General features: G+C 34.0%; 2 protein-coding genes across 6 annotated transcripts in view; one reads left to right on the top strand and one right to left on the bottom strand.

The window, feature by feature from the left end:
- Positions 1-1,219: 1,219 nt before the first annotated feature.
- The window catches only part of LOC150104496 (exosome complex exonuclease RRP44-like), a 136,742-nt gene continuing 119,391 nt past the window's right edge, over positions 1,220-18,570 (bottom strand). For all 5 annotated transcript variants that reach the window (XM_090395672.1, XM_090395670.1, XM_090395667.1 and 2 more), the window contains one exon: positions 1,220-5,724. In XM_090395672.1, coding sequence (XP_090251798.1) covers positions 5,720-5,724 — 5 coding nt within the window. In that variant the 3' untranslated portion in view covers positions 1,220-5,719. The remainder of the gene's footprint in view (positions 5,725-18,570) is intronic.
- LOC150104497 (general transcription factor II-I repeat domain-containing protein 2A-like) lies at positions 4,500-5,336 on the top strand. Its single transcript, XM_090395565.1, has one exon. The coding sequence runs from the start codon at positions 4,500-4,502 to the stop codon at positions 5,334-5,336; it is 837 nt and encodes a 278-aa protein (XP_090251691.1).

The following is an 18,570-nucleotide window of genomic DNA, read 5'->3' on the forward strand; positions in this document are numbered from 1 at the left end:
CAAATGGAGGCTCACATACTACGTCTCAATATTTAAAAGTTGTAAACCAAACTAATAAACAAAAAAGTTTGTAAGTTCTATCCTCTTATTTTTACAAATATATCTTCATGATTTTTATATGATTCTAAGTTGAAAATATCAAAGATGACTGGATTTAATTATTAATTTAATGCTCAACTTTAGAGATTATAGCTAAGTGAAAAAGCAGCAATTAGTATGCAAAATACTACATTAGCAGTTTTAGTACAATCAACCCTCAAAATGCCACTGTAGAAATCAGGAATGGGTGGATAGGAATATGATATTCTATAGGGGAAAGAATAGCTTTGTAAAAGGTAGGTCCTGCCTCACTAATTTATTCACATTTTATAATAAAGTGACAGCAGAATTGGATAAAGGAAATGGCTACACTATGATACTGCTAAACTTTGAAAGGGCATTTGACAGAGGACCACATGGAAAGCTATTACATAAGTTAGAGCAAATGGGAATGGATATGAGGCTGGTGGCTGAATGACAGACATCAGAGGGTGGTGTATATTTTAGTGGAATCAAGGTGAATGAGTGTGACTAGTGTGCTCCAGGGCTCTATATTAGGACTACTACTACTCTTTAATTTGTACATTGATGATATAATGGAAGATTTGAAGGGGGATATTCTGTTGTTTGCCGATGATGCAAAACTAGGGAGGGCAATAGTTGATAATGGTAATATCTTACAGGATGATTTAAATAAATTGGTACTGTCGACAAAGGACAATGGTTGTCTTAATTTTTAATAAATTTATATTTTGTGTTTGTAATCTTGAGGCAGATGCCGCTCTTGCCCAGGTATATGACCAAGATGATTTTCATCCAATTTCACTAAATTATTCATTAAATACGAATATGTGTATATGTATCAAGTATGAATACTATGAAACCTTTCTGATGTCATCTGAATACCTAATCAGTGTAATTCTTAAAAATAAAAACTTTACAGAAGGATTACTGTTTGGTGTTTTATTGAATTCAATATTGGTCAGACATCACTAGTAGAAAGAGTTCTTAGGTGAGATGTAATCAAAATTAGGTTCCCATGTGTTCTTAACCTTAAAAGATTAACTATTAACATCTTAACTGTGCCAGTTATATGCAACTTTTAACATTGTATACAGATTTAAAAAAAAAAAAAAAGAGAGAGAGAATAGCAATTAAAAATATTACTCCAATGAAAGTATTAGATAACAAATACTAATGTTTAATACTAAACATAAACATCACATTTAACAAACAAAAATATCACATCTGATATGAAACAAAAATATCACATTTAACACATGGCAACTGAAATAAATTACATAATTGCAAATTTACAAAAATTGCAATGTAATTCAAGTGGTATGATTTTTTATTATTAATTTCAAATTATAAGAACAGCTTTTCTCAAAAAAGTTAAGCATTCTGTATTACAAAACATGCAATCCTCAATATATATATATATATATAAAATTTTTTTTAATTAACAAATGTGCACAAATTATTCAGGCTGTTAATTAAGAAGAAACAAATGTTTGAGAGAATGCTTTGGTACATATGAAGGAGCTGCATTTGATTTTCACCATAGCAAACACGTTTTAACAAATTCTTTCACTATAACAAGCTATCAAAAAAGTCCTAACCAAAGTTCCATGATGTGCACAGTGCTATTCTAAAGGCAATTCACTATAACAAACTATTCCAATGGTTCCTGCAAGTTTTACACATACAGTAATCAACTATGTGTTATGGATCACCCAGATATTGTTATCCACTGCTTGCAGTAACATAGTCATGTTTTGACAGTGACACTAGTACTTCACCACATTAACCTTTAAAGAAGTAATATGTATTAAAGTTGTATGTACCACAGGTGTATGTACCACAGAAAAAAATTTGAGCCAATAGACATGACCAAAAGGCAAAACAAACACCTCAATATTCAGCATGGTACTTCACAGTTCGGTTAAGGAAACTATCATACAAGAATAGCAGGTCATTCTAATAAATGACATTTACTATTTGATTCAGGAGGCAATAAGATTGTTGGAATCAGTATATACATAAATAAAGCAACTGCTTTGAAGTGATTATAACAAAAAGTGATAGAACCTTTTTTGAGAAAGGGATTTTATTGCTAGAGTTGGAAACTTTTTTTTGAATTACCCTTGTATGATGGGGAAAAAAAAAAAAACTAACTAAAATCAATGAATTCATGTGTAATATAAACATGTTCTTTACAGAAATTTTTAAATAACAATCCCCAAGTTATAAAGAAAGATATGCATTTATGAATACATGATTATTAACATTTAACTTAAAAGCAAAGGAGCACTGTCATGATATATATTAAAATATGAATTGCTGAATAGGTAGAAGTGGTTTGAACTGAGCTATGCAATAAATAGTAAAAGTCTAGTGAATTTTACTTTGAAAAAATTCAGAACACAGATTCGGCTTAAAAGACTAGATACTTTTACTACTCCATCCTATGCCATTCTTTATTCCCCCCCCCCCCCCCAAAGTGACAATACACACACTAGGGGGCTACAGCGCCCACGTGACATGTTTATAACACCGATATAGATACATTTTTAATATATTTTCTATAAATAATTTATAACTTTTTTTCCCCTATATTTATAATGGGATTCCTGTTGTGTTGATGATGAACTGAATGTCCTGTTTTCTGCCAGAGCTGTCGTAGATTATAGTCTAAGGAGATTGGAACTTGTGTATAAATAAGTAAAATGATACTTCAGCCTTTCTTTGGTTCAATCCTAATAAATAATAATTTCCAAAGTGATTACTTTTTGTGATATCTGTGTGTATTATATGGCTGTATTTAAAAATCTTATCAAAATTCAAATTATCCGTGTCTCACTATTATTTGCCTGGCTTTTTGAGGTCTTATATAGTGGAGCAAAAGCCACTTTTATTCCATGACTTTGAAGAATCCAAGAAATTTTGTCCACGATATCGAAGATTTAAGGAGGGGTGACCTTCCTATTAAGTATTGCTTTTTTCTTTTTTTTTTTAATCAATGTAATGGAAGTTTTTTGCAAAATCTTGATCATCTCGCACCTGTAACCCCTTAAAGGAAACAGTATAGGCATCAGCACTAGTTTTCTCTATACTATTTTTTATATATAGTATGTATAACAAAGTCTTTTCTACAGAGATTGCTAGGAAAAAGTCAATGAAATGCAATGTCCTGTCATTTTGCAGTTCAAGGGTAAACTTTATACTAAGGTATAGGGCAGGGGTGGCCAAGATGTCGACCGCAAGGCACCTGAATATAGCAAATTAAACGAATAAATGGATTGAAAATGAATACATAAATGATAATCAAAATTATTAATTGATAAAAAAATTGTCAAACTAATTTATTTCTAATCTGATGTAAAGTTTATAATTTAGCAGGTAACAACGAAGCCATCGCTTTACATCAGTCACGTGATTCGCTTCGTCCAGAAACGTTCGCTTGATGGTTCTGAACGCGCACAATGGTAACATGTTTGATGACGTGTACACTGGCAGTTGACAGTCCATCTGTGTATTGTTCTTGATCAAGACTCTTGCAGCCAAAGCGTCTCAATTATCCAGTATTTTAGTACCAAGTAATCCCATGAAATCGTTTTCTGTTTTTTCTTTAGTGTGTATTATTTTAAATTAAGCAAATGAATGCAATTAGTATTGTTTAAAAAAAAAAAAAAATTAAAGATAACAATGAGTGAGCCAAGAACAAGTGCGAAAAAAATAAGAACTTATCACTATCATAAAGAATGAGAAGATTTTTTTCTTCATTATGATGAAAGACAAATACGTATGTATAATTTGCAACGCAAATGTGACTTTACCGAAAAAAGCAAACGTTGAAAGACACTATCGAACTGTTCATAAAAACTACGAAGAAGATTATCCAGAGGGCCTACTGCCTTAAGAAAATCAAAGATACATCAAATGAAGACACTACTGACAGCACAACAAAATATTTTCATCAAGTACAATATAGGTGCAAAGGCTGCTACAATTGTATCATTCAAAGTTGCTGAAACTTTAATTAAACGTAATAAGCTGTTTCAAGATGGAGAATTATGGAAGGAAGCCTTTAAAGCTGGTGAAACATTATTTCAAAATTTTAAGAATAAATCAGAAATAACTACTATTAACAATATGTCATTATCACAAAACACAATCATGCATAGAGCAGAAGAAACCAGACGAAACCTTGAACAGATTCTGAATGAAAACATAAGTGCAATTTTTTGTCACTACAGTTTGACGAATCTACTGATTACGCTTGTACTGCACAATTATGTATTTTTATTCGAATGGTTTTTGAGGATATATCAGCGATAGAAGAATTATTAACCATTATTCCAATTCAAGGATGAACAAGAGGTCAAGATATCTATGATTTATTTAAGAATTACATTGCACGTACAAGTTTTCCAATTCATAAGTTAGTGTCAAAAACTATGGACAGAGTGCCTGCAATGGTAGGTAATAAAATCGGTTTTGTCACTCTTTGTAAAAACGATGAAGATATGCCAAGTTTTGCATACTATCATTGCATCATCCATCAGATCTTGTGTTCAAAAGTACTGAAATTCAATCATGTTATGAATGTTGCTTTCAAAATTGTTAATTCAATAAGATCAAATAACTTGCTGCATTGTCAATTTCGGGCTTTGTTAAAAGAATGCGAGAGTGAGCATAGTGAATTATTGTTACATACTGATGTAAGATGGTTAAGCCGCGCCACATTTTTAGCAAGATTCAGAGAACTTCTTCCAGAAATAAATTCGTTTTTGAAAAACAGAGATGATTTGCATCCAGAATTAAATGATAAAGAATGGCTACTTGACCTCGGCTTTTTCTGTGACATTACAGAAAAACTAAATAACCTAAACTTAGAATTACAAAGAAAACATAAAACACTCATTGATATGATAAGCTCCTTAAAATCATTCAAGGAAAAATTAAACATGCGTGAAATACAATTAAAGCGGTGGGAATTGAAACATTTTAAAAATTTGGCCGACCAGTCAAGGGATATACAAAACTTCACCTTTAATAAATACGCTGAAAGCATAAGACTTAATGACAAATTTGAGGTAAGATTTGTAGGAAGCAGTAAGCTCGATGATATCGCTACTTTTTTATCATATCCCTTCAATGAAAATATTAATGTTGAGAATACAGCTTCAAAATTGAATGAATTTCTCGACACAAATAGAGCAGATTTGGAAGAAGAAATTATAAATACGAAATGCTATACCCAGTTGGTAAATCACTTTTTATTGTCATCATAACATAACAAGTTATAATGAATAATTTTAATGCTATGATTATTACAGATCCTGACATAATTGAAATGGTTAATTAAAGGAAAAGTAATTTGGGACTGAAAAATCTTGGTAACAATATTAGAATGCAAATCAGTATAAACGTGAAATTTGACAAGTGTGTTAACAATAACACATAAGGCAACCTCAATAATTCAAACATAGGTTTCACAAACAAATAAGAGGAAAGACTAAAACAACATTTTGAAACTGGATGGATGTGATAATGATTGATTGCAAATAGATGAAATAAAAGATTAAAAGTCAGGTTGAGGCTTGAAGAATGCTTCATTACTTCTGGATCCAATAAGCTGCTGATTCCAAAAACAGTCTCTCAGAACTTTTATCAGTTATCCTAAAGGGAAGAGAGAAATAAGCAACAGATTATTCAGTTACACTATAATCCAGGAAGAGACTTTTTAAAAATGAAAATTACTCCAAAACATTCTTTTTCATAAAAATTACAAAATTTGAGTTAAGGTGGTAGTTGTATATACTAGAAAGAACATAAAAGAAATACAGATGAAATATTTACCACAATAATATGAATCATATTACTGAGAAGAAAGTAAAACAATCAGGATTTTTTTTTTTTTTTTTTTTTTTTTTTTTTTTTTTTTTTTTTAAAGGTGCATTTTATACATTCTCTACAAAAGTTGATTTAATGGATCTTGAATTGTTTGTAAATAACTTCAGTAACTATAAGTTGCATCTTCTTCGGAATATTAAAACACAGCAGATAAGCACATAAATGATAATCATTATTATTTAGGCCTCCAAGGAGTCAAAAAACTCATCGTGGGAGGTCCTTCCTAGGAAACACAAAGTCTACAAAACTCGTCATGGGAAGTCCCTCTTAGGAAACACAAAGTCTATCATACCACTCCTTAAACTAATTGACTGTTCTTGCTCTCACCACTCTACCAGGCAATGCATTCTACAGTTCAACCACCCTCCATGCAAAGAAACCACTCCTCACCCTCTTGCTCACAGTTTCCTTTTGTAACTTCCAGGAATGGCCCCTTGTCATCACTCCTTCGCGCTGTTCAACCAAGTGAAAGAACTTCCCAGTGTCAACCCTGTAACCACATCAACAGTTTAACACTCTCCTCCTGCACCTCTAAACCTCGAACTGCCTATCCCCTCTAGTAGTAAAATTTACTCTTCCAGGATAAAAAAAAATACTCCAATAAAGTGTTCATTGAACAATTCCACTATGTCTTCTGCATCAGTCACTCTATTCCCATTTTTATCCCACAATCTCATTCTTCCACAATCATTTCTCCTTCTACTGGCCACATAATTAAAAAATTCCCTAAGATTTTCTTTTGATATTAGGGCCAATCTCTTCTCATATTCCAGTTTTGCCTTCCTTACCACATTAGTCGCTCTCCTGACCTGTGCATATATTCTTCATGCATCTGCTCTTCACCTGTCTCCTTATATCTCTTCCATAGCTTCTTTTTCACATGCAGTTCCTGTTTAATATTGTTTGTCATCCACTTTATGCCAAATTGTGTCCTCTTCTTCACTTGTAGAATACAGCTTACTATTGCTGCTAACAAATATTCCTTCACAATTTCCAAAGCACTAATGATATCCCAGCCTTCCAATTCCTCCCTCCATGAAACTTCCCCAAATTGATGTCTAAGACTATTATAATTACCTGCCTTATAATTCTGCATATGTTCCCATCTCTTTGATACTCCTGCATGTCTATTCATCTTCACAGTCAAAACCACATGGTCACTCTCTCCAACTAGTGGGAGAGATGTCATCTCAGTTATTATCAACTCTTCTGATGCTATGACCAAATCCAAACTCTTGAACCTCTTGTTCCCTCTATTACATGTTGCCTAAAACATTTGTCTCCCTCAAAATTTCTAGAAATTCCATTCCCTTATTGCTACATGCATCTTCCTCTCCCCAATTTATACTGCTGTAGTTAAAATCTCCCATAACAATCATTCTTCTTGCACCTGCCAAGCTCAACTGTCTAAACATTTCCTGGTCCCCACCCTCTGTGCTCCTTGGTTTGTAGCAAAGAAAAGAACCAACATATCTAGCTAGTGATTAAAAAGATGTTAAACTTAGTACAGAAAAGGATATAAACAACTGTATATTTTTTCTTACTGGTCGTAATTTCACACCAGATTGCTTCAAATGAACAGCCACCCTCCTGCCTGTCTCCTATTCTTTTTGGTTGCAATTCATCTGCTATCATCAATAATAATCCCCACCTCCATCCTATCTTCTCTATCTTCCCTGAAAATACTAAACCCTTCGCATTCAATCCTTGTAACTATATCATCTGCTGTTAGCCAAGTCTCACTAATTCCTATAACTTTTGGCAAGGTTGCACTAATCAATGCCAAAAAACACCCCCCTTATTCCTGATACTTCTAGCATTAGTATATAAAAATGCCAAATCACTTTATTCCCCCCCCCCCCCCACACACCTCACTTGGTCATTCTCACACTCACTCGCTTCATGGTTACCTTCACAAACTCACTTGCTTCCACCCCGATTGTTTCACTTTCCCCTGAATTTGCACATCAGCATGCTCAGTAAACAAAGCACTCTCCAGACATCTAAAACCAAACCATTCTGATGTAGTCCACTGGCATTGTACAAATCCTTCTTTCTGTCAACAGAGACCACAAATTCTACATAATTGCTTTTGCACAATCTATGTATAGACTCATTAGCTATCGATGCCCTTTTCTGCATTCCCCTCAGTTTGCCTCTGTCGTAGCATGGCAGAAGACTTACAAATCAACCAAGACAATCATTTCCTTCGACTTACCTTTTTTGCATCCGGATGGCATGGCTAATATCGTGAATTATGCACCCTGGAAACACGATTTTGTCATACTTTCAATTAAGTACTCCCCTAATTATTGAGTGTCCATACATAATTTTCTCCTTTACTTGTTTTTCTTGGTTGGTCTTTATTATTCTTTTGGATCAACTGCTTCTTTTTTTTTTTTCAGCCCTGCTTAACTCTTGCCGCTTCTGCAGTTTTTCAATTTTGTTCTTTGTCTTACGAAGGATAACTAACATTTAAGCACACAATTAACAGATACTCACTTTTAAAACACTTAATACATATTCTCTCTGCAGTTTCAACTTCCTTCCACATATTTCTTTAATTTTCTCGATGCATACATTTTGCATATACTGCACTGAATAATATTCCACAAATTCAAATCACTGGACAACGTAGCCATTGCCGCCACTGTTCGTCATGTTAGTGCCATGCTGAAAATATCACAATAAAATGTTATAAATATATTAATACTCTACCATTGACTAGTCATTACTAACACCATGTTCCAACATAAAGATGTGTACAAGTACACATGAAGAGAAGACACAAGAAATACGAAAAGACTCATTGACTATGTTATTGTTGATAATGACATCTTTCTGCTTGTTCAGGATACAATTTGAAAGCATACAGAAGATTTGAAATTGAAAGTGACCATTACTTAATACAAAGCAGGATAAAAATGAATATCACATTGAAAAGAAAATCCCAAGTGGTAATCATCCTCGGCAATTATAGCCTCATGTCTGTGTGACAATGGCCTAACTCTTCACCTTACGACTGAATTTCTTGGTATCTTTAATTTATAGTATGTAAGAAAGTTTTAAAAAAGAATTAAAGTTGAGTAGCTTTTAAAGGTAAATTGTAGACTCGACAAACATTATTGAAGAAAAAATGAAATAAATTGAAAACAAGAACCAAACTTTGAAGTCTCAGAAGAAGACATTAATTGATTCAGCTAGGGCAGAGGTCGGCAACCTCTCTAATATGAAGTGCACAATACTGCGAGCGCCATGATGCTCGCACTGCTGTGTTGCCGACTGCTCCTGATTTAAATATAACTAAATTAATTAATTAAATTTAAGTTTAATTAAATATAATTAAACTTAAAATTACAATTGGCATGAATGGTTTTGAAATGTCTTTCTATATTACTTTTTTTAGAAATAGCCACACTATTATTCTACGAGAACTATTATTGCATAATAAACAAATACATTTGCCATTATGATTGATAAAGCAAGGCATCTGATCTGACAGATACATGCTAATTATTAACATGAATATTCTTTTTGTATTCATTTTTTATTTTTATGGTATTTTATATTCATTCATATGTGATAAAAATATGTTGTAAAAGCAAGTTAAATAAAATAATGTTAAAATTTGAAATCTCATTTTTCTTAAAAATAACTAATCATAGAATTTCTAAGCCTGTGTCATGAGCCCTCTGTAATTTTCAAATCTTATATTGCGCTCTTCATATTAAAAAGGTTGCTGACCTCTGCAAGATGCACTTTACATTTATGGAAAATACTAAGGAAAGAGGTCTGGAGCTTGCTCCAATTTTACTACGAGTTGCCCATAAGGTACTACTTAGGCTTGTACCGCTAAAACTAAAAGTTTCTATATATTCAGTACGAAACTCTTGTAGTTTCTATATTCGGCTATAAAATAATGTTGGATTCAATATTCACTTTATTTGTATCATCATGTATTATATTTGAAGTGTTTTTCATTATGTTTTCTTGCATTTTAGCACATACTAGTAATGAACGTATCTCTCAAATATACTGCGATCTACACTGCAAAATTACCGCTGCGAGCTCCAAAGCAGTTTACAATAATTTCTCTGAGGGCGCACTAAAAATTCATTGCGAGCACATTGGCACCCGCAGGCACTGCGTTGCCAACCCCTGAGCTAGGGAGTTATGTGATGACATTATGAGCAAGGCTAGAAAAATAAGAATACCATGGTGAACATAAGTTAAAGAAGAAAGCATACAAAAAGTTCCTAGCAAATAAGTCAGCAAATGTCCTAAAAGAATACAGAGAAAAATGTACGAGAGCTAAGCTATGTGTAAAAGTAATTAACAAACATCATGGGAAGACTGGTAAGAGTATGGAAAATAAATATCAGAAAGGTGGCAAAATGTTCTGGAGGCTACTGCAGAAGCTTATAAATGGAGGAAACAGTACTGAAAAAGGAATCAAAGATGATAAAGGTGACATGAAAATTGAAGATAAGAATATCCTGGATGTCTGGGGTGGTAATTACTTTGAAAAACTGTTAAATGAACCAAGCAATGAGAGATATGTATAATACTAGAAAATTTTCAAGAGGAATGCAAAGATAAGTACATATTAATACTTCAGGTAGAAAAAGCCATCAAATACTTGAAATGTGGTAAGGCAGCTGGAGTAATATTTGACCAGAAATGCTTGAGTATGGAGGTATAAAAAATTTTGCAGTGGCTACACTAAATAATACAGATGGCCTGGTCACAAAAGGTCGAATTCCTGATGATTGAAGTATTGCTCTCATAGTACCCATCTAAAAAAGGGAATGAAGCTGAATGTGAAAATTACAGAGAAATTTCTCTAAGTGTTTCAGGTAAGATTTTTGCAAGCATACTTGAGAGAGGTGTAGAATGATCGTGGAAGAGAAACTTAGAGAAGAACAATCTGGGTTCAGGCCAAATAGAGGTTGCCAAGATCAGATTTCCTCTCTTTGTTATACATTTGAAAAATTGTGGGAATATGACTTTAGTTTTGTACATCTGGAAAAAGGCTTTTGAGCACAAGCACATCTCCTTGCAGACATGTATAATGCTATCCATTATGGGAAGGGTCACTACCCAGACCGGTTTCAACCTTCATTGAGGTCTCTTCAGTGGAAGTCAGACCCAGAGGATTAAACCAAGTATATAATTTCTTGGTATCTTTAATTTATAGTATAACCTTCACCACGAGTTGCCCCAGTCCTGAAAATACTTCGGGAACAAACTTTGTTCGCTTACACGTGGATAAAGAATTAAACCATGTATATAATTTCTTGGTATCTTTAATGTATAGTATAACCAAGTGAAAAAACTTCCAATCTCCTGGATTCTCTAACTAAATTGAATGACAGCTGTAACACATTTGGCATGAAAATCAGCAATAAAAAAATAAAAAAACTATGAAAATAGGCAGAAACATTTCTGTTTCTTCATATAACTTCAGCTGCATCCTCAATGGAGAATCCTACAGAACAAGTAAATATTTTAGTGAATATGGCAGGTTAAATCTAGAAATAGACAACAGAATAAGCAAAGCTAGTATGGTGAGTAGCCAGCTGATATTATTATTATTATTGATGAGATAGGGACTCATCAAGGGAGACCACATACTACATGTACCAGCTATCATACTTATTCTTGAATTCATTCACACTGTTTACACAACATCATGGCAATCCATTCAAATCATGCGCCACCCTATGAGAGAAAAATCCAGCCCTCCCCCCCTTAGCGGCATTCATTCTCAGCTTCCAAGGATGCCCTCTTGTCCTTACCCCATCCTCAATAAATTGAAAAATTCCATCAACTGAAATCCTGTATGACCCTTTCAGAATTTTGAAAGTTTCAATCATATTGTTCCTCTTTCTCCTGTTTGCTAGTGTGTGCAGTCTATAAATTCTCAATCTGTCTTTATAATCAATATTCCATAATCCAGATATAATTTTTAACACTCTTTTGTACTCTCTTCAATATATCACAATTATATGAAGAAAGCGCTTAATCAAAGACTAAAGATCACAGATATGAAAGTTCTGAGAAAAATTACGAGAGTGGACCAACAGCATCAATAGCAGAATCATATTAAAAATGAAGATATTAGAAAGAAACTTGACATTATAAGCATTCAAAAAGGTGTCAGCACAGTAATCTAAGGTGGTACCACCATTCTGATGAGGAAAGGTTAGCAAAACAGGTGTCTGATGATGCCAAGATAGTAGTAAAGAGACACAGAGAAGACCAAGGTCTATGTGGATTGATTGTCAGAAGTGCCTTAGAAGCCCAAAATGTTAAATATGACAATATTGGAGTACTCACAAGTAATAGATTGATTTGGAGGAATCATAAGAGATTAATAATAATGTAAACTTAATCATTTAGTGCTGTCAGAGTAACCTGAACACTCCTTGAAGATATACATATTAAGAAATTGGTGATGAATAAAATTAAAATGTACATACATGCTTTTTTTTTTTTTTGCAAAACCTATATTCTTCTATTACCGTTCTATTCTAATGTTCTTCTATAACCACGTGTGGGTAAGAGGTTGAACAGAAAGTTATTCCTAAGAATAGAGATAGGAATTAAAGAGGAAGAAGAGAAGTGGTGCATTAAAACCTCTCTAAAAAAAGGAAGGTTTTTTATGCACCACTACAAATGTGAAAACAGTATTCCAAAGTCAGGTGGATATTTCCATAGTGGTAGCAGCTGTACATGTAGGAAATAGTGACTATCTTAAGCAGTAGAGTAATTTATGTGTTTGTGCTAGGAATATCTAAGGACATACTTCAGTCTAGATAGAGAAATATTACCTTGTCTGAGTATTATCACAGGCAAGAGGAAATAAAGTGACAACTTTCTTGCAAGAAATTGCATAAGACCACATTTTGATAGCAATGAAGTTCACGATTGTTCTTACACAATGAAGAATACCAAGAACATGAGAGTTTAAAGGCACTGATTCTGGAAGATCCTGAAGCTTGGAATACTTGTGCGCTACTCGTGATGAATGTGAGAAGGACACTAATAGTACGTCCAAATGCACATCAGTGCCATGTGTGGGTACAGATGAGAGTTGGGGAAGAAAAATGACAATAAACTTCTTCCACAACTCTCGTTCTGTACCGACACATAGCACTGATGTACTTATATGTTCTTCTATTTCTTGTGTATCAGATCAACATAAACGAATTTAAAAATGCCCTGGAAATGTCAAGAGTGACCTTATGAAATCTGCTGTGAATTGAGAATATGGAATCCATATTGCTGATTACTAAGTAGCTGACTACCACCCCAGGAGTATGATTTTGGATAGTAAGTAAGTAAGTAAATGGGTGATAGCTTTTTTTTTTTTTTTTTTTTGAATACAGGTTTCCTTTCATGCATGCTATAGGAAGATGCTTAATAAGCAAGAAAGACTGTTAAGACGATATAGAATTATTGTGAAAAATAAGCACAAGGAAGTATTATCAGGACTATCAAGGATTCCTCTGATTATTTTTTTAACATAAGATAAGGCAAAAGGATGAGCTGTTCTTCATATCATGGGAAATAGTTTGCTTTTCTTATTTATACCAAAGTTGGAGGAAAAAAAATGATGCCAAGATGATTTTTGGATGATATGATACCTATTTGATGTAAAAAATGTGGAAGCATGAAAGGAAAGAGGTTATGCTTAACTATCTCGGCAAGATACCCGATGACACGACATGAATCCTGGCACTATGCCAGGATTTTTACACTTCACAATTTCGAAATTGGATATATATTGTTTTTATATTACTCCCACACAAGAAAGGCAGAAGGGCCTCCAGCAAATAAATGTCACATGCATGAAGGAGTCAGGAGCATAATAGTCTGTTATACTTCTTAAACTTCTACAGGTTGTAGTCCTTTGGAGATGCTTCACAGGGGAGGATCATTGTTCCACAGATAGACAGAATGATGACTGGGTATAGCAGGTTTGATGAGTATGTGGTTCAACTGTAAAGGGATAATGACCAGCTGTTGCTTGAGTTTCTGCACATCTGGCAGAAACAAAGTGTAATGGATGCTAATTCTGTTGAACAGTGGCCATAGAAATATCTGTAGAAGAAACATCAAACCGGCCTCTTCAAAACAGCATCAAGAATTTTTAAGGAGGTCTTAGGTACCCCACCCCAAACATGAGAGGGGTATTCCAAGGTTGGCTAGAATTGGGATTTATACAGAATAAGTAAATGGTCAGATGAGAAGTACCTGCTTGAGTGGAAAAGGATGACAAATTTTTTGAAAGCTGATGATACCATAGAAGTAACAGGATCTTGCGAGGAAAGGTGTGGAGTAAGAGCAGGGCCGGTGCGAAAGTATCTGACGTCCCTAGGCTAAGAAAATTTAAGCGCCCATATACAATGACTCTATGCAGTAATTAGCAAGACATTTTTTTCGATACCCAAATTCGATTAGTGCACCTATATACATCTTAAAAATAAATGTTACAGATTTTAAAAATTTTCTGTCTATACATCTATTTTAAAAAATCACTCACCAGAATGAAATAATTTAGTTACCGATTTAAAACATTTTACAAAGTTATTTTTAATGGCATACTACACTACTTGGACAATGAGACTTATTTGTGCATATGGTCCCACAGAAGGTTCTACTAAGGTAGAAGTGGAGGAATTTTTTGAGGCTTTAGAAAAAGCAACTGACACAAGGAAAAAGGAAAAGTTGGTCCTTGTTGGGGATCTAAATAGTAGAGTAGGAAATGATTGCGAGACATACAAAAATATTTTGGGAAAATTTGGAGAAAAGAGCAAAGCTAATAATAATGGCATATATCTGTTGGATTTCTGCTCAGGACATGGACTGGTTATTACTAACACCATGTTCCAACATAAAAATGTGCACAAATTCACATGGAGAGAAGAGGCTAGGAATAAGAAAAGTCTCATTGACTATGTTATTGTTGATAGTGATGTTTTCTCCCTGGTGCAGGACACCAGAGTGTACAGAGGATTTGAAATTGGAAGTGATCACTATTTTGTCTTGAGCAGGATAAAATTGAATTTCATATTGAAAAGAATAACATGTAAGAAAGTTTTAAAGCGAATAAAAGTTGAGCAGCTCTCAGATGTGAACTGTAGACTAAAATACAGAAATATTATTGAAAAGAAAATGAAAGAGTTTGAGAACAGGAATCAAACCTTGGAGATTCAGTGGCAAACTCTGAAGGAAACATTGATTGATTCTGCCAGAGAGGCATGTGGTGAGGTTGTGTGCAAGGATAAAAAAATCAGAACTCCCTGGTGGACACAGGAAGTTAAAGAGGCAGTGAAGGAAAAGAAGAAAGCATATCAAATGTTCCTGGCAAATAAGTCAGCTTTTACTCTTATAGAATACAGAGACAAATGTAAGAAAGCTAAACAGTGTGTAAAACTAGCTAAACAAAAGTCATGGGAGGACTTTGGCAAGAATATAGAAAATAAATATCAAGAAGGTGGCAAAATATTCTGGAGGTTGTTGAAGAAGCTTAGGAATGGAGGAAAGAGTGCTGTAAAAGGAATTAGAGATGATAAAGGTGAAATGAAAGCAGGAGAAAAAGATATCCTTGAAGTATGGAGTAATTACTTTGAAAAACTGCTAAATGAAACAATCAGTGATGACAGTGCAGTGGTAAAAAACACTGACCAGGCATGCAGTCAGAAATACATATCCATACTTGAAGTAGAAAAAGCCATCAAAGGCTTGAAATGTGGAAAGGCAGCAGGAGTAGATGATATTCGACCAGAAATGCTGAAGTATGGTGGTATAAGAGTCTTACAGTGGCTGCACTGCATAGTTCAGAAAGCTTGGACAGAAGTACGAATTCCCGATGATTGGAGTAGAGCTCTCATAGTACCCATATATAAAAAGGGAAATAAAACTGCATGTGAGAATTACAGAGGTATTTCCCTACTGAGTGTTCCTGAAGATCTATGCAAGTATACTTGAGAAACGGTTGAGAAGAATTGTGGAAGAAAAGCTTGGTGAAGAACAAGCTGGATTCAGGCCAAATAGAGGCTGTCAGGATCAGATCTTCACTTTACGACAAATAGTCGAGAAAGCATGGGAATATAACAAAGATCTGTATTTAAGTTTTGTCGATCTGGAAAAGGCATATGACAAGGTGCCAAGAGAGAAGCTATTCAATACGCTGCAGTTATATGGTATCAATGGGACATTATATCAAGCAATACTTAGTCTTTATTTGAGTTGTAAGTCAGCAGTTAGAATTGAAGTAAAGGAAGATGGTTTAATGTTAAATCTGGTGTGAGACAAGGATGTACATTATCCCCTCTGTTACTCATTATCTATATGGGTCACATTATGAAGGAAAGTGGTATTAAACATGATATCAAAATTGGAGATGTTAATGTCAGCTCTTTGCTTCATGCGGATGATGTTATACTTCTAAATAAATCCGCTACAAGTCTGCAAGATTCTCTGACTAAATTGAATAGCTCTTGTAATAGATATGGTATGAAGGTCAGCAATAAAAAGACAAAGACAATGAAAATAGGCAGAATCATTGAAAATGTCAACTGTGTTGTGAATGGAGAACCTGTGGAACAAGTAAAACATTTCAGCTATTTAGGCACGATTTTTACTGAAGATGGTAAATTAAATATAGAAATAGACAACAGAATCAGCAAAGCTGGTATGGTGGGAAGTCAATTGAATAAATTCATATGGAATAAGAGAGAAATTAGTCAGAACACTAAATTAGCTGTATACAAGACAGTGTTCAAACCAGTTTTAACTTATGGATCTGACAGCTGGGTCAGAAGTAAAACACTTGACCAAAGACTAGAGACTTCAGATATGAGAGTCCTGAGAAAGATTATAGGTGTGAACAGATGGCATCAATGGCAGTATCATATTAAAAACGAGGATATTTGGAAAGAACTTGACATTGTCAACATCCAGGAATGCGTTAGCAGAGCTAATCTCAGGTGGTATGGTCACTTAAACAGAATGGGCGAGGAAAGATTAGCAAAACAAGTGTTCTCTGCCAGGTTGGCAGGAAAACGACCGAGAGGAAGACCAAGATATAGGTGGATTGATACGGTACAAAGTGCTCTACATGATAGAAATAAAGATCTGATAATATTGGAGTGCTGACAAGTAACAGACTGATTTGGAGGAAAATTGTAGATAGGAAATTAATAATGATGTAATTTTTCTCATGTAGTACTATCATATCCTGTACACCCCTTGAGGGTACATGGCAGGAATTTGATGATGATGATGACTACACTACTTCCATGTACACTGTATACCAGGGTTTCCCAAACTGTGTTCCGTGAGAAGTTCCTGGAATTTGTCATTTTAGTTTTTCAAGCATTTTTTATAAATAAATATTTTACAGTGGATATATTCTGAGGAGAATAATATTCGAGAATATGTCGAAAAGCTCGTACCCACAACGTCTAATAACATTTGTGTATCGTTAATTTTTACACATCAAAACCTTTCGACATTTGGAAAAGAGAATACTGCTGTTTATGATCGGTCATAAAAATTGCCTGGAAGTGGATTATGACAATCGCCAGTATAATATTTTTCGTACAAGCGAAGTTTTTAAGTCAGCAATATAGAGGCTGACCCTGATGAATAGAGAAGCAGTAAAATTTTATGAAGAGTAGAAGAGGCAATAGGGCCATACAGTCAGTTGTAAGAAAAAAAGAAACAAAATGCCCGTTAATCTACGTTAGCTCAATTCTTTGTTAAGTAGAATAATAAAATTTATATTCTGAATATGTTTTATAGTCTTTCAGCTTCATGATTTTACTTTAACTAGGCCCTGAGACAAACCTTAATTTATTTATAAAAAAAATTAAGGTTCAAAAAAGAATTTTGAAGAACGAATTATACTTTTTCCATAGGTTATTATATTCGATTAATGTGTTTTCGAATACTGCGCCTGTTTTAAAGAACGCAATAGGCTCCCTAAACCAGGGATTGCTATATATCTTTTTTGTCATAAGCACACGTACATCTATACATGTGGTTATTTATAAAAATAATATCACTATGAACATTTATATATAAAATTTATTAATCAAAACCAATACGTTTGTATACATATATGATTACTCCTAATATATGTATAGCAAAAAAATTATCAAATTTCTGACATGTACCCTGAAGGGGTGTACACGATATGATAGCACTACATGAAGATTTTACATCATTACTAACTTCCTATCTACAATTTTCCTCCAAATCAGTCTGTTACTTGTCAAGACTCCAATATTATCATTATCAGATCTTATATTTCTTTCATCTAAGGCACATTGTACCATATCAATCCACCTATATCTTGGTCTTCCTCTTCGATTTCCTGCCAACCTCGCAGAGAACACTTGTTTTACTAATCTTTCCTCGCCCATTCAGTTTAAGTGACCATACCACCTGAGATTAGCTCTGGTAATGCATTCCTGGATGCCGACAATGTAAAGTTCTTTCCTAATATCCTCGTTTTTACTATGATATTGCCATTGATGCCATCTGTTCACGCCTATAATCCATCTCTGGACTCTTATATCTGCAGTCTCTAGTCTTTGG

Source organism: Typopeltis vanoorti, chromosome 7 (assembly GCF_054136105.1).
Source record: "Typopeltis vanoorti isolate ZY-2024b chromosome 7, IOZ_Tvanoo_1.0, whole genome shotgun sequence".
NCBI lineage: Eukaryota > Metazoa > Arthropoda > Arachnida > Uropygi > Thelyphonidae > Typopeltis > Typopeltis vanoorti.